Here is a 25026-nt window from a genome sequence, read left to right as displayed (position 1 = left end):
TCTTAGCTTGGTGTAGGTGAATTAGTTTATTTTACCTTATTGTCAAATGCCAGGGAAGTAACAGGGAGACACATTGTCTGTAGGGATAGTCTGTGTAACAGCTTTAAAACAAGGGATTCAGTGCACTTGAGTTCCATTTCATGTAAGAGATTTTGGCCATGAGAGTAGCTAGAGTCATCTGACACGGTTATATTTTTGTCATCTCTCCTTTCATGGATCACAAGTGTTTTATATTGAGCCACCTTAAAATAGAACTAAGCCCTTCTACTCTTTGTAATGAAGTAATTGTGTTTTTGAGGGAAGCTGGTATCTCCACAGCCTGCTCTGGAGTACAATACTACTGATGTCTTAATGTCCCGTTGAGAGAAATGAAGAACCTTCCAGTGCTGACTTACCTACTGTCATGTCAACTCCTGCTATATTTGGCAAGCTGTGGATTCTTGTTTTCTCTTTCTCATCACACTCTTTTCCACAGCTTGGGTAAGGTGGCTGAAGATCTGTTTTCCGTTCCTCCCTTCCTGGCAGGGCATTTAACTGTGGTTATGAAAGGAAGAGACGTTTCTGTCAAGCCGCTCCCTTCCAGCACAAAGCAGCCTCCTTTGAGCAATGTGTGCCCAAGGAAAACCATGCTCCCCACTACCCAGAAACTGTCTCTCCTCCAGAGTAGGCTCTATGCAAACAATGCTCAATGTTATTAAAGAAAATAAATTTTAGTGTTCAGCATGAGTGTGTATTTTAAAGCTGTGGAAAGTTTTCCCTTTGAAGTCCTCATTTCCTCACGTATATCACTCACTCAAAGTCTTACTGAGTTGAACTGAAAGGACACATGGCAACGTGACTGTGACACACACTTTCAGCTGAAGTTGGTCTTCCAAAGCATATTTGTTGTAAACTATCTACTGCATTCATCAGACTCCTTCCAGGCTTCCCCAGCAAGTGAGCAGAGAGACAAAATACAAGAATTATTTAATGTGCAATAAAATTTAGTATCGGGTATGCAGAAGGGCCAAAGTAAGTTTGTCCAGACTTCGCTCAGCCTGCCATTTCCTATGTTCTGACTTCTGTGTCTGTAACCTCAGGTTACTTATTGGATTTGCAGTATTTACAGGTTCTTCTGTCTGTTTTTTTTATAAGGCTATAAAATGGAAGTTCGAATAATACAATACTATGGGATTTTTAAAATACTTCTTACGGTTTCTTGTTTAAATACACTTTGATTATATATGAGCAACTTTAATTGCAAGGTGAAATACAGAGGTTTTATTCCTGGCTTCCATTTTTGTAATTATGTCCCATATTTAACATTTATTTCTTTTTCTTTACATTTTTAATTTACAGATACTTAGTTATTGACAGGACAATATGTACAGTAAGGGGAGTATTAAATGTTGTAAATATATTCAGAAATGTAATTTCCAAATCATGCAAATGTTACTACCTCTAATATGCTACTGTGCAATCACAAACACTTGTGGGTATTTTATGATCAGTTTTTATGGGAGCTCTAAACTGTGACCTGGGGAGCTGGTTTGCTTCCAGGCTGTCAGTGCTGCACATTGTGCCCGTTTTGCCAGATGCTCCTTGGCTACTTTTTGTTTGAGTTTTTAATATTTAACCCCTTTCCGCAGTTGATTGCACTCTGTTTTGGTCTTGGGTGACCTGTATTTTGCAGCATTAGAGGCCCAAACAGTTGAGCTGTAACAGTGTTCCATACTAAATGCATTAAATATGTGTCTTTGGTTATGCATGGTAAAATGTTAAGTGTAGATGAAATGCCAGGCTGAACAGGCCATGGGCTCATCTTATCATGCTCTTTGCTTTCAGCAGGGCTTGTCTGTCTTTCAGAGGAAAGGGAAACCCCTATAATTAAATTTGCAAGCAGCTGATTTTCACTTTAATTTGGTTGTCTGACAAAGAAAGTCAATACTTTAAGATAAAGTATTTTTACTGAGCTTTAGAATTATATTTTCACAACAGCAGAAGGCTGAAATCAAAACCCACCATCAAGGGCTTGACATTTAATCAGAATTGTGTCCTTCATTTGGAGATCTGCAACAGATTTAAAAACAACAATCACAGTGTGAGGCTGTAGTAATTTGCAGTGTTCCTAAGGATTTTGTGATGCTGGCAAACCTGTTATTTCCTGGACTCGTTAACATCTGTGTTGAGATTTCCTTGGAGCTGCTGGTCATACTGACTGCTTTTAAATTCTAGTTTTTGCAGTACTGCCTACAGTGCGCCTGGGCAGTGGGATATCCTGGGAGGCAGAGATGGAAATTTCACTGAGGCCCAGCTAATGATCAGCTTTTGCCCTGTCATTGAACACTTACAAACCTTGCAATTGTACCCTCATTTTTACAGTTGTGGTTGCTGCTTTCAGTCATCCCCTCTCCTTGCAGGGGTAGGAGATTTCAGAGGTTAAAACTATGATCATAAAAGTATGATCACCTTAATTGAGAGTGCTTGACAAGAGCTAAACATTGAGGTGTTGTAAGTGTGTTGCCTTTTGGCTGATGAGCATTTGCTTGTTCCTGCCCTTGTTCTGCAGGCTGGTGTGAGCAGAAACACTGAGTGGGATGTTCACAGCCCTCCTTGCTCCTGGTAGGGGTCTGTGGTGGGGACACCCTGTCTTTGGTTGTGCTCCAGGCTCATTGTCTGGCACTGGCACAGGTTGCCCAGAGAAGCTGTGGCTGCCCCGTCCCTGGAAATGTTCAAGGCCAGGCTGGAGAGGTTTTGGAGCAACCTGGGATAGTGGACGGTGTCCCTGCCCATGGCAGGGGGTGGAACTGAATGAGCTTTAAGGTCCCTTCCAACCCAAACCATTCTGTCATTCTGTATTCCAGTCCTGTGTAGAATATATGATTATTCAGGATACTGGTTGTTCAGAGCTTGGATAAGGAATATGGAGATGCACTGAACATCTTCCAGCAGGGTTGTTTCTGTGAGTGGTTTTAGGGATCTTTTAGAAGGATTACTCCAAGGAATTGAGTGATTACATTCTATCGCACACCTTGAAGGAAATGTGTTGCTCTCTTGCACAGCGCCAAACTTCTCACCTGAGAACTGGCTGAGCTCTGTTAGTGAGTGATCACCGCATTTTAAATTATTCAGGGCAGGGTGCAAGTGGAGACCCAGCACTAATACTCTGCTGGCCTAGAGGTGAAACAGCCCTGGACAAAGGGACAATAATCACAGTCATTGAAAATACACAAACTAGAGATCTGTCAGTTGAGCAGTTGTCTCCAGTTGACTGCCCTGAGTAATTTTTTAATTTTAGGGTTTTGTTTGCAGAATTTGACCTAGTCTGTGATGTAGCATAGTTATATTGCTTCTTGGTATTTAGCCTGTGTGCCTTACTCCTGCTGTGCCTTAGCTCCTGCTACCAGAGAAGCAGGAATTGCACCACTTTAGCCTGGCATCATGATGCTGCAGCTCTTTCCTGGTGCCATCACAGAAGCACCAGGGAAAGATTCATCCCATATAAAATAGCATCCATGGATAAGTTATGAATCAGTCTTTGTCAAGTACACATTGGTCCAGTTAGGCTCCTCTGACATCTCCGGTGAACTGGTGATCCTTCTTGTCAAGCAGGGACATGGTTTAGGCTTAATTCAGTAAGGTGTGTTAACACATTCTTTAAACTTTAGTCCCTTGGCTCAGTGCGGTTGAAATCTGCTTCCCCTCACCTAGATGCGTTTGGTTTCTTGCATGGTTTTAGTGGTTGAGCTCACAGCCAGTGTGAAGATCACTTTCTCTGTTAGCATTTCTTGATTAAACTGTTCAACTTAGCATGTTCAACAGTGTTCTGGCAAGATATTTTGCATATTTATATTTTAAATAAGGAATATTTTCTCACTTGTATGTTGCCTTAATAGAAGTGTGCCTCTAAAATGCTTAAAACCAAATGTTGGCGGGTTTGTTTTTTGCAGGGTTCTCGGTGCTCCTCAGATGCCAACATGCTTGGAGAGATGATGTTTGGCTCTGTGGCCATGAGCTACAAGGGCTCCACATTGAAAATTCATCAGATCCGGTAAGATTAACTTTTTGCTGCTGGTGTTTTCAGAAGACTCACTCCTTAGCGCTGATAAATAATGAATTGAATGGCACAAGTGCAGAGTAAAATGGATTTCTGTGTTTGCTTTAAAGTCAGTCTGATGTCATTTTTGAAATAAAAGGCTATTATGTCATGTTAAGGTTAATAAAATCTGGAGGGCTGAGAAATGGAAGGCAAAGCCTGTCTTAGCAGTATTTCTGACTGACGTCTTCCCTCCTGTCCCCCAGCTCCCCTCCCCAGCTCATGCTCAGCAAGGTGTTCACAGCTCGCACGGGAAGCAGCATCTACGGCAGTCTGAACACGTGAGTCCACTACGTTTTGTAGCTATTGCACAGAAGTAGATGAATGTAAGAACACACAGGACTTTTTTTGGACCCTCCAGATTCTTTCTCTAAAAAAATAACTCCTTGCTACATCCTGTCAGTAATGTCCTCACCTTGCCCTCATGGTTATCTTTACCTCAGTTGGTACTAAGGGAATGAATGAACTATTGCTTCCATGCTGATATGGTGAAGCTTGATATTGTAAGGTACAAAAGTACCTACCTGCAACCTGGGGAATTCAGTCCAAGATGAAGAAAAAGGTGTTACAAAAATATATGGCTTCAGAGGGTTCCATGTTTAGTTTTCTGTTATTAAGTGACCCACCTGAGGACGTGGCTTAGGCTATGAAAGCTTTTTCTAGTGGAAGCCTGTGTTCTTACCTTGTCTGTTCCATTTTAGCTGTAATGCATGAGCACTCTATTCTATTGAACTGCAAATCACTGGTGTTGTTATATGTTTCATGTTTGTTATAGGCTGCAGGACAGTCTTGAGTTCATTAATCAAGACAGCAATACATTGAAGCCTGACCACAGTACAATGATGAATGGACTTCTTGGGAATATAGGTAATTGCAAACAGATTTTATTTGCTGATATCTTTAATTGAGTAATCATAGATTATAGAATATGCAAATCTTTTAAATAGAATCAAATTTTTTAAAAGCTAAAGATGTAACAGAAAATTAATGCTGATGAAGCTTAGGGGAGAATAAGTGTTAGCAGTCATTCAGTCTACACTGCTGCATATGTGTATATGAAATACGTAATAGAAATATTTAGATATACTTAAGTTCAAATACAGAAAATGTTGGAAAATAATCATTCTGTAGAAATTCCTGAACAGCATATCTCGGATCAGGCAGGATGGATTCTGCCTGGCTCAGTTCCCCGGTTTTATTTTCGTTAATAATTCTCTTTCTCCTCTGTACTCTGCCCACCTGAGCCTGTCCTGTGTGAGTCTCAGTTAACCTTGCACAGCTGTGCTGGAGCTTTGGATCAGATTAGACAGAATATCTTTTTGTTCTCTCCTCTGGCTGACCATGGGAGCTAAGCAGTCTTGAGAAACCATCTGGCATCCTTGGTTCTCAGCTTCCCTGGAAGAGCTGTGGGTGGAGGCTCCATTAATGTTAGATAACAAAGGTCTTGGCTTTTCCTCTTGGCAACAGTTGAGCTGATAGTAAAGATACTGGACTTCAATGCTTGGTTGTCCAGTGTAGCACCCTGATCCTTGGGTCTACAGCACGTCCTCCCTTTCCCTTCATTTTGACTGTTGACTTTCCAAGCAAATGTCTGTTGTAATAAGGGGCTTCTTTTCACAATTGCTTTCCAGGGTATTGCTGTATGTAAAATATGCTTTTATAGGGTTGGAAGTAAGGAGTATATTTGATGACTGTGTTACTTTTAATGGGTTTCTGACTTTGCTGTGGTCCTAGATCTTGGGGGTGTTTACTGCTTTCCTTCACATTGACTTTGGTAAGACTGTGCCCAAGCATGGGCTTAAGTGCTTCTCAGGCTCATGAGCTGTATACCTCATTAAAATAATTCGCAGTAGTCCATTTATAAGGGAAGCCAATTAAGGTTATAAGAACCTATTATCTGTTAAAGGCTTCCTGAATTCACTGAGTCAGAAAAGTTAAAAAGACGGCATTTTTCTTAATATTTAGTAGTCCTTTCAGACTTCAGTTGTGATTTTTCGCAGTGAATGAGGTGCCTGATCTAAGAGAGAGAAGATCACTTTATCTACTGTTAGGCTTTGCTGTGGTTTGTGCCTGGCAGAAGTTTGCTGTATCATTAGAGTGATCTAAACTGCAAGTTCCAGTTCAGATAACGCAGCTCTTAGACATGGAGTGATTCCGGTGTAGCCAGTGCCACCTGTTCACCTGTGTCCAGCTCGGAGGTGATTCTGGTGACTGCCCTAAGAACTGACCAGGACGTGTGGTCACCTTGGGGCAAGGGTATGTGGCAAGAGGCACAAGGTTGCCTGCAAGAAGAGGATGCTGAAGTTTTCTTTGTGATTGAGCTGCACAAGTTTTCTACAGTATTTGTTTATAGTTCCCATTTTAGCACAGAGGGAACCCTGGGTAAAGTAGGGAGAGGAGTTAATCTGTAACTGCAGCATTTCTAACAACTGTGCTCAGCAGCAGAGATTGCTCCTGACTCACCTGTGACAGGAGGAGGGTCTATGTGTTTTGGTCGGGAGCTATTTACAAGGTGCTTTTTTTAGATGTGCTGGTTAAAAAAAAACAAAGCAACCCTATTCATGTGTTCCCTTTAATGAATGGAGTTCTAAGAGAATGGAAGGGAGTTTTGAGGTGCAGCCTTCGTGTTTTGTATAATCAGAAAACTTTGAGTGAGCATTGGCTTAAAATTTAGGAGAGTGACTGGCAGTTAACTCTTTAAAAATACTGATGTGTTTTTTCTGTCTCTGTGTACAGTAAATACACTGTTTCCCTTGTATTTATATAATCCAGTATTACTTTTAAAATGAACTGCTGAGACTGCTAACATTTATTTTCTGTATGATCATTTCACTCAACTTATGTACTGACTATTCTCAGAACTACTTCAGCCTATGATTTTCTGTTGGTTCTACTAAGATGAATTCCTGCCTGCTTTCTCCCCCTTCCTCCTTCTTCTCTTCAGAACCAGTGTTCCCAGCTGCCCCACCAGTGTGGACGTTAAAACAAATATTATACTCTGTGATGAATCTCCTGTTTGTGGTCAAGTTAGGCTTTGAGCCTGCATAAATTAATCATTTTTCAACCTTAAAATAAAAAAAAAAGCCCTTTTGAGAAACCCCATCCTTGTATGGGAGACAGTGGAAAGCTGGGTCTATTATTTTAATCTATAAATACTGTATAGTCCAACTGTGGGACTCATCCTCACATCAGCGTTCTGATAAAGCCTGAGAGCTATCCTCCTGCGTGTGTTACTCTGCATTTATGTTGGCTCAAACCTTCTCCCTGCCCTGGCCCCCTCCCTATGGACTGTTCTGCTTTACTAACCTCATTCTCTGACGTGTATTTTACGTTTTGCCATGTAGGTCTTTCCCAGCTTTGCAGCCCCAGGCGGGCATTCTCAGAGCAAGGTCCGCTCCGCCTCATCCGGAGCGCCTCTTTCTTTGCAGGTTTGCTGTGTGCTGTGTGCTGTGCTGTGGGGCTAGTCTAGCTGGGGTGACAAACTGTGTGGATTTGTAGTTTAGCCCTGCAAATAAGATCTTATATTTTAAAAAAAAAATGGACAGTGGTGTTTGGTCCCTTGCCTTTCTGGATACATTCTTGAAATCCCCAGAGGATAGCAGGCATTTCATAGTCCTCTTTGGGATTGTCCGTGTTGTTTTGTTTTGGAAACTTAAATATTTAAATATGGGATTAATATTTATGGGAATAATATTTCACAATGGTGTCAAGCTATTTTGATCTGGATTGGTTTCAACCAAAATGTAAAAATTAAAGCTAAATTAGATTCATTCAAAATGGACATTTCTTGCTTTTAGTGGCTGGATCTTATTTCCATGGCTGAGTAGCTTTATTTCACATACATATTTGTAAAATATATCACATTTAAAGACTGTTGAGCCTGACGCACCTTTGATCTTGTGTACACGCAGACTGTGAATCTGGACAGCTTACAGCTTAGTTGAACAACTGCTGCTCACAACTTAAAAGTATTAATTTATTTGAGACAGCATTGAAAATTCTTTTAAAAATGCATATATAATACCTGAGAAAGCTGGTATAGGAATGAAGTTGTGTTTATTATGAGTTTTGGTGGGTTTTTGCCTAAAAACTGAGTACTACAAATGTGACCAACATCCTCTGGGTATAATTAAAATTTTATTGAAAATTATCTGTGTAAAGAAACAAAGTCCTTGTTTTAGTTTGCACTAAAATAGGTGTATGGACTTGAGAAAAACACATACAGGCTTCTCAGATAAGTGTTTTGGTTGTTCAGCTAAGCAGCCTTTCTTGGTGATGGCCTTGTGCAGTGCTGTTGATCTGAATTAATGAGCATGTTTTTGTTTCATTAATTACACAGAGATCTGCAAACAAGAAAGGAACTGTATATTCCCCTGCTAATTGGTATTCTTTGTTTTACAGTTCATAGCAACCCTATGGATATGCCTGGGAGGGAGCAGAATGAGGACAGAGACAGCGGTATTGCAAGATCTGGTAATGGCAGTTCCGTGTGTTTACCCTGTAAACTCCAAAAATATTCAGTAATACTTGTCACTGGGATCTCTGCACATCATGAAGTAGTGCTGAAATGGGATTGTTCTGGTTTGTTCTATGTGACATTAGTGACACCTCTCTGTACCTGCCTAGATGGTGCAGGTGTCAAGGGTGTGCATTGGGCACCTCACAGTCACCTGACAGTAGTGCCTTCTATTAAAGCAAGCTGCAAATAAGCAAGGCAGATTAAATATTCAAATGAGCTTGCAGCATTTCTAAATGATACTTGCTGTCATCTCCTTTCCAAATCCAGGAGGCCAGGTTGGATGGGGCTTGGAGCAACCTGGTCTAGTGGAAGGTGCCCGTGCCAAATCCATGGCAGGGTTTGGAATGAGATTTCAGATTCTGTGATCCTATGATGGTAATGTTAAAACAGAAATTTGCCTCAACAGCATCCCTTTCTTCCCTCCTAAGTCAGGATGTTGGACACTTGGGTTAGGATTGGAAAGGCTGTTAAAGGATGTGATCAACATTACTCCTTTCCACAAGGAGTTTATTTCCCGATACTCAGGTTGCTGAGCAACGTGCAGCCTGTGCATTGCCTGTTACATAAATCAGCAGGACTGTCCCACCCTTGTGGTGCTTGTATGGTTTGTTAATGTCATTATAAGCTGGTTATTTTTATATTAGAAACACAGATAAGTAAAAGAGAAGGCACTTGAGAAGCAACACCAGTATATCTTGAGGGGCTTTGTTTAGTTGCTGGTGTTATATTCCAAATGCTCTTTCTTCTGGAGAGATTTTTATTCCTCTTGTTCTTGCAGCATCTCTTAGCAGTCTGCTCATCACTCCGTTTCCCTCTCCGGGCTCCTCGCTTAACAAGAGCTGTGCCAGCAGCTACCAGCGGCGTTGGCGTCGCAGCCAGACAACCAGCTTGGAGAACGGGGTCTTCCCTCGATGGTGAGCTAGGGATTGAAATGCTGCTTGCTGCCCGTACGCTGTTGTCAGCTTGATTTTGCTCTTGCATATGTACGTCTGCTCTTGCTGATGCTTTCGGTGGGGTATTTACAGAGGTGTAAGTCAGGCTGATCTCTTTTAGTCTCTGTTTTTCTCATGGCATTCATTGTTTTTTCACTAACTGGAAAGCCTTCAGCAACATGTAAATCTGTAGGCTGTATTTTTGAGGATTAGAAGCCCTAAAATCCTACTCAAAACACAAATTCTTGGCAGGGATGGGAAAATACCATATTCTGATCCTACAAGCACTTTGAATCTGGTTTCAGACTTTTGTGATTGCAGGATCAATTAATAGTTGTTTGTAAAAAATCACAAAGGGGTTGTTATCAAAGATGATGATTTGACAACGCATGCAAGCAAAAGGTATTTGTTGAAGTTATATGTTCAAGAACGGAATTACACAGGAAACCAAGGTACAACTTTAAGCAGTGGATTACATTAACTTTCCCTTTTGTTCATGCTCCAAGGTCCATGGATGAAAGCTTCAACTTGTCAGATGACAGCTCTGGTCCAAACCCAGGAATTGTTAGGAAGAAAAAGATAGCAATTGGGGTTATTTTTTCACTCTCAAGAGATGAAGATGAAAACAACAAATTTAATGAGTTCTTCTTCTCACACTTTCCTCTTTTTGAGAGTCACATGAACAAACTGAAGAGTGCAATAGAACAGGTAAACACAGCTGCTTTGCCTTCCTGCACTTGTACAGGGCTCTATGTCCTCTCAGCCCTGTCAGATTAATTTCTAACTCCTGTTGCTAGTTACAAAAGTGGGATCAACTTGATGTTGGGTGTGGGAATTGCATCACTGCAGTTAAAACTTTGACCCCTTTTATGCATTAAATGGTGAAAAGCACAAAAAAAGCAGAAGCTGCAAGTGTGCCTCACCGGTCTTCCCTCAGATAGGAAAGTTGGCACTTGTACCAACTTGTAATTTTTTTATCACTTAAAAAAATTATTTGCATGACCAGTTGAACGAGAGATAAAGTCAAACACATGACTTGGTTTTCCATTTTCTGTGCTTCTGTAGCTCTGTGTTACTTATCTGTTTAATGATTGTTTTCAAGGCCATGAAAGTGAGTCGGAGATCAGCTGATGCCAGCCAGCGGAGTTTGGCGTATAACAGAATTGTGGATGCCCTAAATGAGTTCAGGTGAGCCATGTGTTTCCTGCCTTTCCTGTCTCTTTCTTCAAAAGCACTTGAGCCTGATTTAGAAGGATAAGTAACTTAAAATGTCTAAAGTCTTTTGCAAAAGTTAGTACAGCAAAAGACTGGTGATACCAAGCCATTCTAATGTGTCTGAGTTTTTATATTTTGCCAAGTGTGTGTGTCCATCAGTCCCGTGTGAACAGGACAAATGTTCACGGTTTTCTGTGCTTTAGGTGATAACAAAGCTCTCAGTGACCTCTTAAATGGTCTTTTTTGGTCTGTCGAGAGGGTGAAAAGCATTGCAAAGCCCTGTTAGGGAAATCCTCCTCTAGTCTATGTTGTCCTGATGTGTGAGCAAAGCTGTGCTCTAAAGGCGTTTCAGAAAAACAGCTAGGACGAGGGAGAGCTGTCTTTTCCCACAGTAAAATGCAGCGCTGTAATCTCTGGCTATTGGTACCTGCAGAGCCTCTCTGTTCAACAGTTATTACACAAAGTAACACAGATAAGCACATCCCTGGCATTTAGCTGTATTTTCTTTCCATAGCTGAAGTCATGGGGAGGGAGTTAAGATGAAATCTGTCTGTTTTGAGTGATTCATCTCCTCTCAGATGGGAGTGGCAGGGTGCTTCCTTTTACAATCACTGCAGAGCTACTTTTTAGAGACATTATTGAAGACAGTGCTCTGATGTTATAAAATGAAATTCCTGACATCAGGATGTATTTTACTGAACAAAGAAGGATCCTGAGGGCTCATTTATTTTTCTACAATTCCACTTCCTACCTGAATGCCATGGATTAGGCAGCACTGCAGGATGAAGGCACAGTATATTTTTAATTTTTTTAGAAGCTCACCTCCAGGCAGTCACAAGGAAAGGCAGAGGACACATCCTGTAGGGACAGGAGGCAGGAAGGAGGGAGCACGTGGGCCTGCAATGAAAGGTGGATGGGATAAGCTGTGCCAAGAGTGGGAGCAGAGGGAGCTTCTGACTGCTGGGAGCCACTGATCCTGCCCAGGGGCCTGAGATGAGTTCAGCAACTTGGAGCAGCCATGATGATTCCTCCACTTGCACAGCTCTGCTTTGCCTCTCCTCCCAGGTCTCTCCCTGAGCCATTTCTCTGCCTTCCCACTCTCTGCTAGCACCAACTCCCCAGCTGTTTTCCAAACCTTCCCCCCAGAACATTCTCCCCTCAAGATATACTTAGCAGACTTTGCCCGTTCTCCTTTGTCCTTCCAAGTTAAATAGTTCCAGAGGGCTGGGGAGGGGCACCTGTCCTGAAAACACAGGCCAAATCCCCTGTGCTGACTTTTCCTCCTGGAGGGACGCTCAGCAGTGCTGAGCTGGGATGGGGTGAGGAAGGCTGCTGTGGCCAGGCTGAGAAAGAAAGCACTGTCCCAGCGGACATGGGCAGACTGCCACTCACTGCACACCAGGAGCTGGGATCATTCCCATGACATGGCCACTGCATAATGAGCACTGGGAGCATGTGTCTAACCACCAGTTGTATGCAGAGGTTTCCACGGTGATATAAATATTGCTCTTTAGTAGTGTAATGAAGTAAATTTAATCCAGTTTAATTTCATATAAATTAATTTCCTGGGGGAGCAGCCTTTGGCAATTTTGGGTTTTGTTGGGGTTTTTAAGGGGTTGCATTCAGAGGTGGGCGACAGTCTAGGCAGGGTCCTTGTGCCCCTGTGACATGCAAGAGCATGTGTCATCCTCATTTCTGTGACATACAAGACCCCCTTGCTTTTCAAAGCAATGCAGGATGTGTCTGGTAAGAAGAGAGAAGTATATTTAACTACCAAAGGCTGGATGCAAAGATGCTTTGGCACAGGTTCAGCAAACCCATTTAGGACACTATTATCTCTTTAGGTGTCTGCTTTCCCACTGAAGTCATGGGGAAGTCAGGAGCCAAGTCCTTTGGTGAACCTGAGCCTTGTGTTGATTCCTGTCCTCTTAGCAAATTGTGCTGGAGGGAAGAAGGGTGCTGACTTCAGTGGGTTGGTGATTCCAAAATGTAATCCTGTTGCTGGTTTAACTCGTTGCAGTCTGGTTGGTTTTAAGGAGAATGTTTTTTTGTTTATTTTTCTTTAAACCCCCCAGATTTTCAGAGGTACTCAGGAGTAGCTGATGTGCAGTCGTCTGGTGATCAGAATAACCTCAGATCACTAGGCATGGGGGATGTGTTGCCCTGCTGATCAGAGAAGGGAGCATGTCACCCTAGAGTCCCCCTCTTCAGGGAAGGGGCTGTGGCTGTATGTCGCTTTACTGCTTGCAAAAAGGGAGCTGGGTCAGCAGGCATTTACCTGCTGGCAGTGAAGAGGGAGAAGAGAAGACAGCAAAACAGAGCCTTCCTTTGCTCTTTTTGTCTTATCTGGGAAAAAACAAAGCTGCCTTCTCTGGAAGGCCCAGGCTGCTTCTGAAAATGGAGGCTATAGATAAATTTGCCATCTACTTGGTACCCAGCTCCAGGCCTACCTTCGCATCATTAGTCACTTTACAGCAATTTTTAATATTCTAGAGCACTGATGGGTTTAGCTATTAACACTTGACTTAGAGACTTAGAACTCTCTGTGGATGTCAGCTGTGCAGACACATGACTTATAAAATAAGCTACTGTATTTGCATAAACATTTCAGCTCCCCTGGTCCCTGAGGCCAACACAGCACATTGATAACACAGATTATGCATCTGACTAATACCTGTGTGGCACAAACACAGGCTGGCAAGGAAACACTGATCACAGGGCCTGGGGAAATACCTCTCTGCTCTCTGGCAGACAGATTTGATCCTATTTTCTGCCAGTAATTTTTAAGCAGCTTATGCTGCTGTGAATTGACTGGTGCGTTGTGCTCAGTGGTGCCAGCATGGGCACTGAGTTGTGGGGGAGCCTCGCTCCTGCATTCCCTGCAGTGGGGATTGCCTTTGTTTTGTTGTTCTTTTTTAAGGAAAATTCATCTTTGGAAGGAAGGAATGAGGATAGGGAACAAATGCATGTGAATTAAGCTTTATAAACCACTGATTTTTTCTTTCTTTGCCATTATGTTGTGGCTCCTAAATAACAGAGCAGCACTGGGGGCACAGTGCTGAGGGTTAGTGTGTTTTCCTTGGGGAGGAAGTGGGCTGCAGCAGGATGCTCTCATCCGTGAGGAGCTGTCTGGCTCGTTTGGTTTGTACCAGGGAAAGATGTCTTGGACTGGTACTGAAATCCAGGCCAAAGGCCTGATGTGGGGTGTATGTGGGTGAGGGTGAAGCAGGGAGCAGCCATGCCATGGTGTCTGTGGGAGCAGGGCTGCTCACCTTAGTGTTATCTGTGCCCGCAGGGCAGGCAGACCCCAGAGGGACTGGGGAGGGGTTTGCTCAGGGCTTCCTTTTCACTTGGCCGGGCTGGGCTTCATTGGCTCTCAAACCCTGTGAGATGTGAAGGTTTTTCCTGAAGGGCTCCTCTGGCACCTGTGCTCGATGCTGCATTGCTGGGGCCAAGGTGTGTGGAAGCTCCAGGCTGGAGTTCAGCCTCCCAGAGGCTTTTCCAAATAGAAATCAATTTAAATGTACTGGAACCCTCAAAAGAGCAGTCTCTCATTAACTGAGTTTTCCCTTACATGCTGGTGTGCATGTGTGTGGGGAGGGAGAGGAGGGGGTACTGCTGCAGATGGCCTAGAGGAGAGGGGCCAATTGGGTTTTTAATGGTTGTTATTTTTAAAATCCAGTTAACTTCCCTGTAGTGTTTGAGGGTGTCTTGGTGTTGGTTTTTCGTTTTGTTTTCGTTTTTGCCCTTTGCTATCTGGCAGGAGAGTGCTTCCCTGAGTGTTTGCAGTGGGAAGCAGTTAATCCTTGCCCTTGGTCTCTGTGCCATTGCTGCCTGTGCTGGCATGGAGGGTTCCCTGCACTGCAGTCACATGCCTGCTGGCCACTGGCCAGGGCAATCTGATCTGGCTCGGAGGAAACACTATCAGCTGCAGATGCAGCCAGGGTTACCAGAATAGTAAATAACGAATCACAAGACTCGGGCTATCTTTTCAACGAAAACAAGTATTTTAATATGTTGGTTTTGGTATCGACGTACTTTCTTTTTTCAAAACAGCCGAGCTGCAAGAGGCTTGGCTTGGGTTAGTTTGCATAGGAAGGAGAAATAAGCTGTATTTTACGTTAAGTTGTGCTGTTTATCTTCAGCTTCTCAGGTCAGCTGTGTCTGGGAGGTGTAAATTCTCACACTTGTTTTGAGCTTTGAAACTCCTTGAGTTTGAGGTCCCTGGACTTGAGGTTTCTTCTTTTTTTGGGCATCTTTAACATGCACTCCAGTTAATGGGCTGTGAACAGAAAGCTTTCCCCTAGTCCCAGCTTGCCCCCTGCAGAGGAATGAAATCCCAGTGACCCAAGACTGCTGTGCTGCTGGAGACCCTCCGGTGCCCCAGAGGCAGTCCCAGTTACCCTGGCTGTGTGCCCCACTCGTGTCTAGGCGGCAGGACTGTTGTGCCCAGATCTGTCACCAGGCTGGGCTTTCCTCCCAGGACAGGACCAGCAGCAGAGGGTAACACTGAGCAGCTGCTGAGGCTCCTCCAAAGTGACCCAGCAGACAGCAAAGTCTCTGGGGGCTGGGGAGTATAGAGGTAACTCAGCTGTCCCTCTCTCCAGCACTCTTGACTCTTTTGTGGTGCTCTCATCATGCTTCTGGCAGTGGAGGATTTGAAGGTCTAACCTTTGAGGAAGACAGGGTTGATTCTGACTACTGTGAGCACAGAGAATGGATTTTGTATTTGATGAAAACTGGTAGAAAAAGTTAGGCAGAGAATGCCACTGCCCCCTCACCTCCTTCCTTCTGGAGCAGCGCTGGTGACCTCAGTCACCTTTGCTGCCCTTTGGAGAGCTGCTCTGGGGTTCTTGTCACCACCGAGCTACTTCTGTGCCCAGTAACTGCAGTAACTAAGGGGTGACTCCCTCCTCCCTGGGGAGCCCCTGCACCAGCGCGGGATGTGCTGTGCTCCTGCTGCCATGCAGCTCTCACTTCCTGGCAGTTTCACTTTAAACACTAAACCACGGAAGATTTGGCAGCTGCTGCTCCATTGTGTTTGTCTGCTTGGTGTGCACAGCTTTGCTTCTGAAAGTGTCCATAAATTTTGATACCACAATATCCAGAGAAGATCTTTATAAATCAGGAGTGGTGCTAGGGATAATGGGATAATGTATATCTTTGCCTTTTAAAACAAAAATACTTTGTCTAGAAAAATTAGTGCATTAGGCGGGGAGAAACCTAAATTGATCAGTCATTTCCCATGTCCTTTTGGGTTTTTTCAGGCTTACATTTTTACTGTGTTAAAAATACAGCTTCCCATAGTGTCATAATGTCGGCTTTGTACTTAAAACTAAACTATAACTTGTTTATATTTTAGAGGAGTTTAGCAGTAATCTGAGGGATTTTAATCTGGTATTTTACTGCAGAGCCAATTTTTAATCATACATTTACTGTCCTCTGTAGAGTCAAAAAGGATGTAGTGAGTATGTAATAGGTATAGCCACAGGGTGACTTTGCCTCTCATAACTCTCTAAACCTAAAGATGTGAGCTGGTTCCCTGCTCTACACATCCACACTTGGGTGGGTTTGGCCTGGAGATACACCAAGTTTTCAAAGCAAGGAGGAAGTTAAGGTATTTTTATAAGTCAGATACATATAATCTTGTCCTAGTCATAAATAAAGCAGAAGTTTGTTTTAAATGAAATGGAGAACAAGCAGGGAGATACCAGCAAGAAGAAATCATCCATTCCTTCTGCATTCAGAGCAGGGCAGATCTTGACTTGTCACAGGGAGTGTTGCTGTGTTTGAGATCAGGTCAGATGGATGCAGGAGGAACCTGTGAGGTTCAGCTCTCCAAGGTGAAGGGTGAATTTGTACTACTTAATGAACAACACGGTTTGGATAATGGTTGCTGAGAGAAATTTTTTTCTGATACAAATGATAGCTGGATCTAAATGTTGCACAGAATTCTTTTTGGTTGAGATTTCTGCTTTGTTTTGTTTTGTTGTTTGTTTGTTTGTTTTCTGTTTATCCTGGATTTTTTGATTTTGTTTTCTAGAACAACTATTTGCAATCTCTACACAATGCCACGGATTGGGGAGCCTGTCTGGCTCACCATGATGTCGGGGACACCAGAGAAGAACCAGCTATGCCATCGCTTCATGAAGGAGTTCACTTTCTTGATAGAAAATGCTTCTAAAAACCAGTATGGTGGATTTTAGTTTCTGAATTACATATGTGATTGTGCGTTTTTATTTCAAACAAATTTTCAAATCAGTTGTTAAAATCCTGGTAATCAAAGAATCAAAAGGCCATACATAAATACCTTCTTTTTGAAACAAGTAAGAAATAATCTCATTAAATTCCTGCTTCCCCACAATCCTCTAAATCTTGGTAGAGGCTGAACATCTGTAACATGTCCATAGGAAGTGTGTGATGGGTGTGGATGTCTGGAAGGGGTGAAGATACCTTACAAAATACCTTTCAGAATCAGTTATCATATGACGAGCAGGATTAGACATTCAGGAAGAGCTGTGTCTGTAATACTGTCAGACCACAAAGTGCTCTCAAACCTTGTCATTTTAAAATGCCACTAAAGAACTGCTGTGCTCATTAGTGCTCACTCACCTCTCTGGCCTCAGGCCCCAGCTGTGAGCAGCAGATGCTGAAAACTGAGAAAGAAAGTTCCTGGTAAACTGGGGAGAATCTGATAAATTTACTCTTTTGTCAACACTTCATCACCTTTTCCCAAGGCATGAGTAGGGGAAGTTTTTAAAGGGTTTGTCTCCACTGAAGTCCTAAAAGGAGCACAAAAGTAGTTTGGATGGGAATGGCACTAACAGATCAGCTGTTTGCTCAGGGGCACTGCTCCCTGCAGGATGGGAAGGGACTGCCACTCCCATCCTCCAGCTCTGCCACCACCTTTGTCATCTCTTCTCTCCCCAAATGGGAAGGTGACAGTGGTCACTGTGGTCCACCTGCTCCTGCCCCAGTGCAATGGGAGAAACCACAGGGAGTTGTGAGGGGTTCAAATGTTATTTTCTTAAGATCAGTTCCCGCTTCAGTGGAGGCTTTTTTCTGGGATTGTCTCCTTTGATCCCTGCCATTCCGAGTCCTGTACATCTCGGTTACATTTAAATAGTCGTTTATTTGGGCTTATTTTCTTTATTTTAAATAGAGTAAGATTTCAAGTGATGGAAACGAGAAAAATTAAGCCCTGTATCCTTCCCAATCTAGTTTTAAGTCTCCTCTCCTCATTTGGCTTTCTCTAGTTATGAAATGGCTGCATGGGAGCTGTAGGGTTCCTGATGCTTGTAAATTATTCAAATAACATTATTTTGAGGCATTTGACTATTTTCCTCCCCATACATGAGCCACTGTGGCCACCAGCGCCATGTGTTGGCATGTGGAGCCTCCTGGGCCGTGCTCCTGCCAGGAAAACTGACTGGGAAAACTCCACAGAGCAGAAACCATGCTCTATCATTGCAGTAAATCAGATAGTTAATGTTTTTCAGGAAGGTTTTTTCACCTTAATTGCTTAGCCAGAGAAAACCGTTTTTCCAGCATAAGAACACAGCTTCTCTGGCTGAGCTACAGAACTTTGGGCAGGGGGGTTATTTTTGAAAAGGAGCAGCCATATGTGCTGAAATTGCACAATAGTTAGGTGAAAGAACACAGCACCCAGCTATTTTACAGGTTTGGTAGCAGTAGTTTCCCTTCTCATCCATAGTCACAAGTCTTAAGGGTTTGGGATCTCCTTGGAGTACAGGGGCCACACAGTACTCTCTTATAGTGAATGAAATGAATTGGTTTTGAGATGTTTTACAACATAAAACTTGCAAAATAGGAAGTCTCATAATTATTGCCAAACAGAGGAACTGAGATGCCACTACGTTAAAATATTTCATTTTACTTCAAATATGTGTTCTAAAAAAGAGCTTTTCCAGGGTGGGAGGGAGGGCCACCCTTTCTCTCCCCAAAGAACCAAGACTGAAGGGATGATCTCTGCTGATTTTGTCAGGCTGTTTCTTTAATCCTTGATCCATATAAACTAGAGCTGCTGTCAGTTTAACATCTTGAATGTGTATCTGGAAAAAAACCCAAACATGTTGAACATTTTGCTTTCAGGTTTTTACCAGCTTTGCTGACTGCAGTGCTGACTAACCACTTGGCCTGGGTCCCCACTGTCATGCCTAATGGCCAGCCACCCATAAGAATCTTCCTGGAGAAGCATTCTTCCCAGAGCGTGGACATGCTGGCCAAAACTCATCCCTACAACCCACTGTGGGCACAGCTCGGTATGTGGCAAACACCTCCAAACCACCCAGCAGCTTTCCATAAACGGGAATGCGTGAGGTGGGGTTTTTGATGCTTGTTACTCCCCTCCCAGGTTATTTATTTTTTAATACTAAATGAGACAAAAGTGTGTTTCAAGCTTAGAAGTGGTCACTGTATTATTTTATGCTCTAAGTCTTTAAGGCATTATCCATTATAAAATGTTAGCCAAAAAGTAAAGCCCTCTTTAGTCATCTACGCTGGGTCCCTTAAGGTTACCTGCCCTGGTGCTGGTGGAGGATTCCAGGCCTCCTTTGGTCCTCCTCCTATAAGGAAAATCTGCTTTTATTTTTTGGGATACCACTATCACTAAACCTCATTCTGGAATGAGAAAATCAAGAAAATCCATCTTTTGATCAGAAGTGAACATACTTTTAGTACAATGGAGTGATGCAGAACAGGAAGTCATAGGTTGGCAACCCCGAGGGAAGGTCTCAAAGCCCAGTTAGTGGTGTAGCTGGTCACACTGTCTGATAGTTGCCCAGTAGAGAAGAGCGGGTGAGGTCAAACTGTCCTGCTCTGCACACATACACACTCTCATGGAATTTGTTTAGGGAAGGGAAGGTTTTGCAAGGTTGTCCTATTCTTGTACAGGTAGGACTTGCCAGGGAGTTGGCAAGGAAACTTGATTTCAGACCTCATGTGACTTGAGGGACCCACTGTGGTTAGGGTGGCCTTCAAGAGGACTCCTTGTCCCCTCACCCCTGGTGTCACACAGTGCCCTAATACCTTCAGAACGCACAGGCACAGCCACTTCCCCAGGTGACTTGAGTGCAGCCAGAACATCCCATCCAACCCATAGTAGAACTCGAGGGGAAGAGAAGGAGGTTGGCTTCAGCCATGCACCTGCCATGGTCACTTTTTGTCCTCATTCCTGGCATAGGTTTGTTTCTTTTACAGCTTTCTCTTGTGGGTAAAAGTTCAGCCCAGTTTCCAGACTCTCCAGGGTAATTCAGCACAGATGCCTCCTCTCTCCCTGTGGAGATATACAGCAATACATATGGCTGTATAAGGATCCCAGGAGATGAGCCTCCGAAGCTGGAGTGAGGTAGTGTGAATGCTCCCTGATGTGTGAGATCAGATGTCCCCCTGATCAGTGGCTCACCTTACAGATGATACCAGCAGCATCTTTGGGATTCTCTTATTGGAAACAAAATACAGCATAGCTGTTGTAGCTCTACTGCTTTAGTATTTCTCACTTGTAGACCTGGTGTTTGAAAACTGGCCCAACAGCTGCCTGTTAGAAGAATAAATTATTGCAAAGATGCCAAAAAATTGTGTGTTTAATTTCCTGTCCTAGGTGACCTGTATGGGGCCATCGGATCACCTGTGAGATTAGCAAAAACAGTCGTGGTTGGTAAAAGACATGACCTGGTCCAGAGATTGCTTTACTTCCTCACTTACTTCATCAGATGCTCTGAACTTCAAGAGACACACCTTCTGGAAAATGGAGAAGATGAGGCCATCGTCATGCCTGGCACTGTTATCACTACCACGCTGGAGAAAGGAGAAGTGGAAGAGTCTGAGTATGTGCTTGTCACAATGCACAAGAACAGGGGCAACTTGCTACCCACCGAGTCTGAAGAGATGAGAGCTCCCAACTGCAGCTGTAAATATTGCAAATGTCCCATTTCCCTCGCACAGAACATAGAAAGTGTTGCACAGCAAGAGAGAGAAGACATGCAAAGCACTCCTAAGGTAGAGCTGGAATCTTCTTCAGATGAGAACAGAACCATCGTTCCTGAGGATGGCCAGGAAGATGCTGTGGATGTGACACAACCAAGGCCCTGCCTGGATGCCAAACTGGAGACTGTGGTGTGCACAGGGTCAGCTTCGCCCGAGAAATACGTGGGGACAGAATCTTGTTTGGAGCCAACAGCAAGCACGTGGAGGACTGAGGACATGCTGGAGCCAGGCAGCCAGGTGGGAGGTGGGACAAGGACACCTGGGATTGCTGTGGAGAAGAAGCCACCCGATAAGCTCTTCATGGACACATTTCCATGCAGCACTGCCGAGGTTCAGACAAAGGTGACTTTCCTCATTGGAGATTCCATGTCACCTGATTCAGACATTGAACTGAGAAGTCAGGCAGTAGTGGAACAAATTGCCAGGCATCACAGCCCGCCAGCAGCAGAGGCAGGAGTGTCTTCTGATCAGAACTGTGAAGCTAAACAAACTGTTGAGGACCAAAATAGAGACTGTGGGACAGCTGAATCCTTTCCTCAAGTTGCTAGTGAGCATCAGAGCTGGAACCCAAACCCATACAGTGCTGAGAGCATGAATCTGTTTGATGAATATTTCACTGATGACAGTTCAATTGAAACCCGGACTATTGATGATATTCCAGGGCAAGCAGCTACAGGCCTTCTTGCTCACAACAGTAGTTTAGGATTTTCTAAAAAGCTGTCTACAAAGGCTTGCAAACCACCTAGTGAATTTTGTAAATTCATGGACTCTGTTCAACAAGAGACCTACAAAAACTGCTTTAGTGAGCAGGACCAAAGAGAGAAAATCTCTATTCGTGTCCCCCATGGGGACAGAGAAAACGTAGAGAAAAAAGTCGCCCCGGGAATTGATTGGGACATTCCAAGAAATGAGAGTTCAGACAGTGCCCTGGGTGACAGCGAAAGTGAGGATACAGGCCATGATCTAACTAGACTGGGTGGTAACTATTATGGAGGAGAACAAGAAGATTGGGCAGAGGAATATGAGATTCCCTTCCCTGGGTAAGTACTGTTCAGCACTAACAGAGCCTAAAAAAGATGGAGCCTCTTCTCATGTCATGTATTTGGAGGAATGTAGTCTAACTTGGCATCAGGGGTTGGAAAAGTGTCTCTTGAGCTTGCTGATTGTTGAGGAATATTGAGAGATCAGTGATCTGGAAAAAAATACTAATGGTGTATTCTGATCTTGGCTTGTATTCTCTGCTTCCATGATGGGCTGACTGCAAAAGCTGACTGTAAACTCTTTTAAAAGTGCTTGACTTCAGGTTAGAAGAGAGATGAAAAAAGTAGAAATGCAACCTCTGTAAGCTGAATTTGCTGTTTACTGTTGTACATCTCTTTGATATGCCTTTCTTTCAGGTCAAAATTAGTTGAAGTCAACTCTGTCCAGCCCAGTATTGCCAATTTTGGAAGATCCTTACTAGGAGGCTACTGTTCGTCTTACGTCCCTGACTTTGTTTTGCAAGGAATAGGAAGTGATGAAAAGCTGAGGCACTGTTTGGTGTCAGATTTGTCTCATGCTGTGCAGGTAATTAAGCTATATTTGGTTAATGTATTTCTCACAGTAGGGAAAGATAAATGTTTGTGCAGGTACAAACCTACTGGAAGTGGAAATATTTCCTGTCACAACTCCCATCAGATTTCTCCAGTCCCAGGTCACCAATTTTTTCTCCTGTCTCAATTAATGTATCTGAAAAACGTGGATATTTCATTGCAAATCTGGAGCACAAAAGATCAGACTCCCACTGAAGCCAGCTGAGAGGCTTGTCCCTGGGAAGATGGATCTCAGTGCTAAGGTATATCACAGTCTCCTGTAGGCTTGGCAGCTGATGGTTGTGTCCCCACAGATGGAATGACATTAAACAAGCCCAAGTGCTGAGGTTGTGCCTCTCTTTCTGGGCACAGAGTCCTTCTGCAGTGGTGCAGAAGCTCCCATTGCTCCCTCCTCTGTCCCTGCACGTCTGACCAATGTGCTGCTACTAGTGCGGCAGAAGGTGCTCTCCATCAGGAATGCTCAGTATTTTGGGGACATTTCTCCTTCTTTAGGATGGTAGTCCATGTGTCCAATAGCGCTGGCTTCACTGGAAAAGGAGAAACCAACGTAAATATAATGGTCTGAAGGGAACTTGTACTTCTCATGTGTTGGAGATCAGCCATAGAAGTTTTTCCCTAGACGAACTGGGGAATGACTAGGAAGTGTGGTATATCCTCCCCCTTCTAGTTACCAGGAAAGAAGTAGAAAGCAGGCTGTCACTGAAAGTGTGACATCTGCTCCCATCTAGTTTATTCCCCAGAGAATAAGGGAAAACAGACTGGTGAGCAGCCATTTTCCTGAGACCTTCCAAAAAGTCCCCTTTTCCCTGCTTCTCACGTTAACAATGTGCTTCCGACCTATGGCTGTTCTCTGCATGCGTGTCCCCCTACCTTGTGCCCAGCCCCACACCAGATGAGTTTTGCTCCCTGGGTGGTTTTTCCAGGGGCTTGTTTAAGCTATTTGGGAAGTGTAATTGAACTTCAGGCAAGAGAGACAGCAGTGTGAGGCACCTGCTGCTGTGGCACAGATGTGTCTGAAATACAGCCTGAGAGACCTTTTTATGCTAATCTTCAAGTAAAACAGTAACTGCATCCCAGTGCCTGTATGAAGCCCTTGTAGGACTCTTTGGAAGTGGGTCATTGCTAACAGTTCAGTCTAGAAAACATTTTAGGGAAGAACAGTGGGTTTCCAAATACTCCCTTTTCCAAACTCTCTTTCATGGCTTTGGAGAGGTGGAACACCAGCTGGGGCGAATGGCAAGGCCCAGGATTGGTTCCTGACTCCCTCTGCTGGCCTCCTGTGAAGGAAAACCAGTGACAGCTGGGAATAATCTGACCTCGTTAACGCAGTCACGCTGAACAGCAAGTTGGATTTTTGGTGCTTTCAGTTTTAGGAGTTTAAAATACACTTTAGATATGTCAGAACTCTTTATATCAAATACCAAAAGTTGTAACTGTCAGCCAGTGACACACTTCAAAGCCTGGAAGAAAAGGTAAAACAGCCACTGTCCTTCTAAGACTGTGCCTTGCTCACAAAACCTCTCTGGTTTTAATGGATGGAATGCAATGTGCGTAGATGTATTTTAGGTGAAGTAGTGTCTGGGATGCTACCCTGCTATCCAGGGATGCTGTCCTACTATCCAGGATGGCAAAGTTTTGTGAAAGGACCACTGTCATTTGTCATTCTCAGGGTTCTACTCTTCATTTTTTTGTTTCTAGCACCCTGTTCTGGATGAGCCCATTGCAGAAGCTGTCTGCATTATTGCAGACACAGACAAATGGACGGTGCAAGTGGCCAGTAGCCAGAGGCGAATGATTGAAAATAAACTGGGAAAAGAAGTGTTAGTCTCCAGTCTTGTCTCCAACCTTCTTCATTCCACTCTTCAGCTTTACAAGCATAATTTATCTCCAAACTTTGTAAGTCTAAATGGAAATCACGAACGTGATGGTTTTGAAGCGCCCTTTAACTTGATAGTTAGTTAGCTAGTTAGCTCTGCCTAGTGTTTGTATCCATAGTCAGTGCATCCTCTGGTGTAGCTGTTTGAGATGCCTATTGAAATGCCACTCTAATCAAAACAGCTGCCTCATTAATTTTGATTTAACCTGTAATCAAAGGATTCTGCTCAAAAATGAAAGTCCTGCCAGTGAATATCTCACCTAGACACGGCCAGAGAACAGGCAACAGGGGTGTGGGATCTGTGCTTTCTGCTCTGAGGCTGGTTTGGTTCTGTCTTCTCCCTGACACAATTCCCTTTGCTTTTTAGTGTGTGATGCACCTGGAAGATCGTCTGCAGGAGCTCTACTTCAAAAGCAAGATGCTGTCCGAGTATCTCAAGGGCCAGATGAGAGTCCATGTCAAGGAGCTGGGCGTGGTGCTGGGGTATGGTCACAAACTTCTCCCAGCAGTGCTGCCCTGGGTGTCCTGGTGCCACACCCTCCACCTGGGCTTGTTCCTAAGCACAGCAAAATGGATTCCTAAACTGGACCAGAATTCCTAAATTACCCATGGCTTCAGGCTTCTCCTTAGCCATTGCTCGATCCCAAGGATCTCCCAGCTTTTCTGTCTTCCCTGCGGGCAGGAAGATGGGCTTAGCACTCCGGAGCATATCAGACTCCCTTCTTAGTTGGTCAGTCACCAGTAAACAACATGGGGCACCTGATTCCTCCAGGTTGATTTTCCCTACATGGCAGGAAACACTCTGTGTCATG

At 43.7% G+C, this 25026-nt stretch overlaps 1 protein-coding gene across 4 annotated transcripts in view; it reads left to right on the top strand.

Moving 5' to 3' along the window:
- FNIP1 (folliculin interacting protein 1) overlaps positions 1-25026 on the top strand; it is a 72535-nt gene that overhangs the window by 43792 nt on the left and 3717 nt on the right. For 3 of the 4 annotated variants that reach the window (XM_048319997.1, XM_048319998.1, XM_048320000.1), the window contains 14 exons: positions 3930-4030; positions 4282-4356; positions 4851-4942; positions 7420-7503; positions 8477-8548; positions 9373-9508; positions 10033-10234; positions 10629-10714; positions 16785-16931; positions 18854-19023; positions 20361-21786; positions 22144-22312; positions 24037-24234; positions 24582-24697. In XM_048319997.1, coding sequence (XP_048175954.1) covers positions 3930-4030; positions 4282-4356; positions 4851-4942; positions 7420-7503; positions 8477-8548; positions 9373-9508; positions 10033-10234; positions 10629-10714; positions 16785-16931; positions 18854-19023; positions 20361-21786; positions 22144-22312; positions 24037-24234; positions 24582-24697 — 3074 coding nt within the window. The remainder of the gene's footprint in view (positions 1-3929; positions 4031-4281; positions 4357-4850; positions 4943-7419; positions 7504-8476; positions 8549-9372; positions 9509-10032; positions 10235-10628; positions 10715-16784; positions 16932-18853; positions 19024-20360; positions 21787-22143; positions 22313-24036; positions 24235-24581; positions 24698-25026) is intronic. The other variant, XM_048320001.1, reaches the window with a different exon arrangement.

The sequence above is a fragment of the Corvus hawaiiensis genome, chromosome 15, assembly GCF_020740725.1.
Source record: "Corvus hawaiiensis isolate bCorHaw1 chromosome 15, bCorHaw1.pri.cur, whole genome shotgun sequence".
Taxonomy (NCBI): Eukaryota; Metazoa; Chordata; class Aves; order Passeriformes; family Corvidae; genus Corvus; species Corvus hawaiiensis.
Note: the sequence above shows the minus strand (reverse complement) of the source record. Positions and strands in the feature narration are given on the sequence as shown.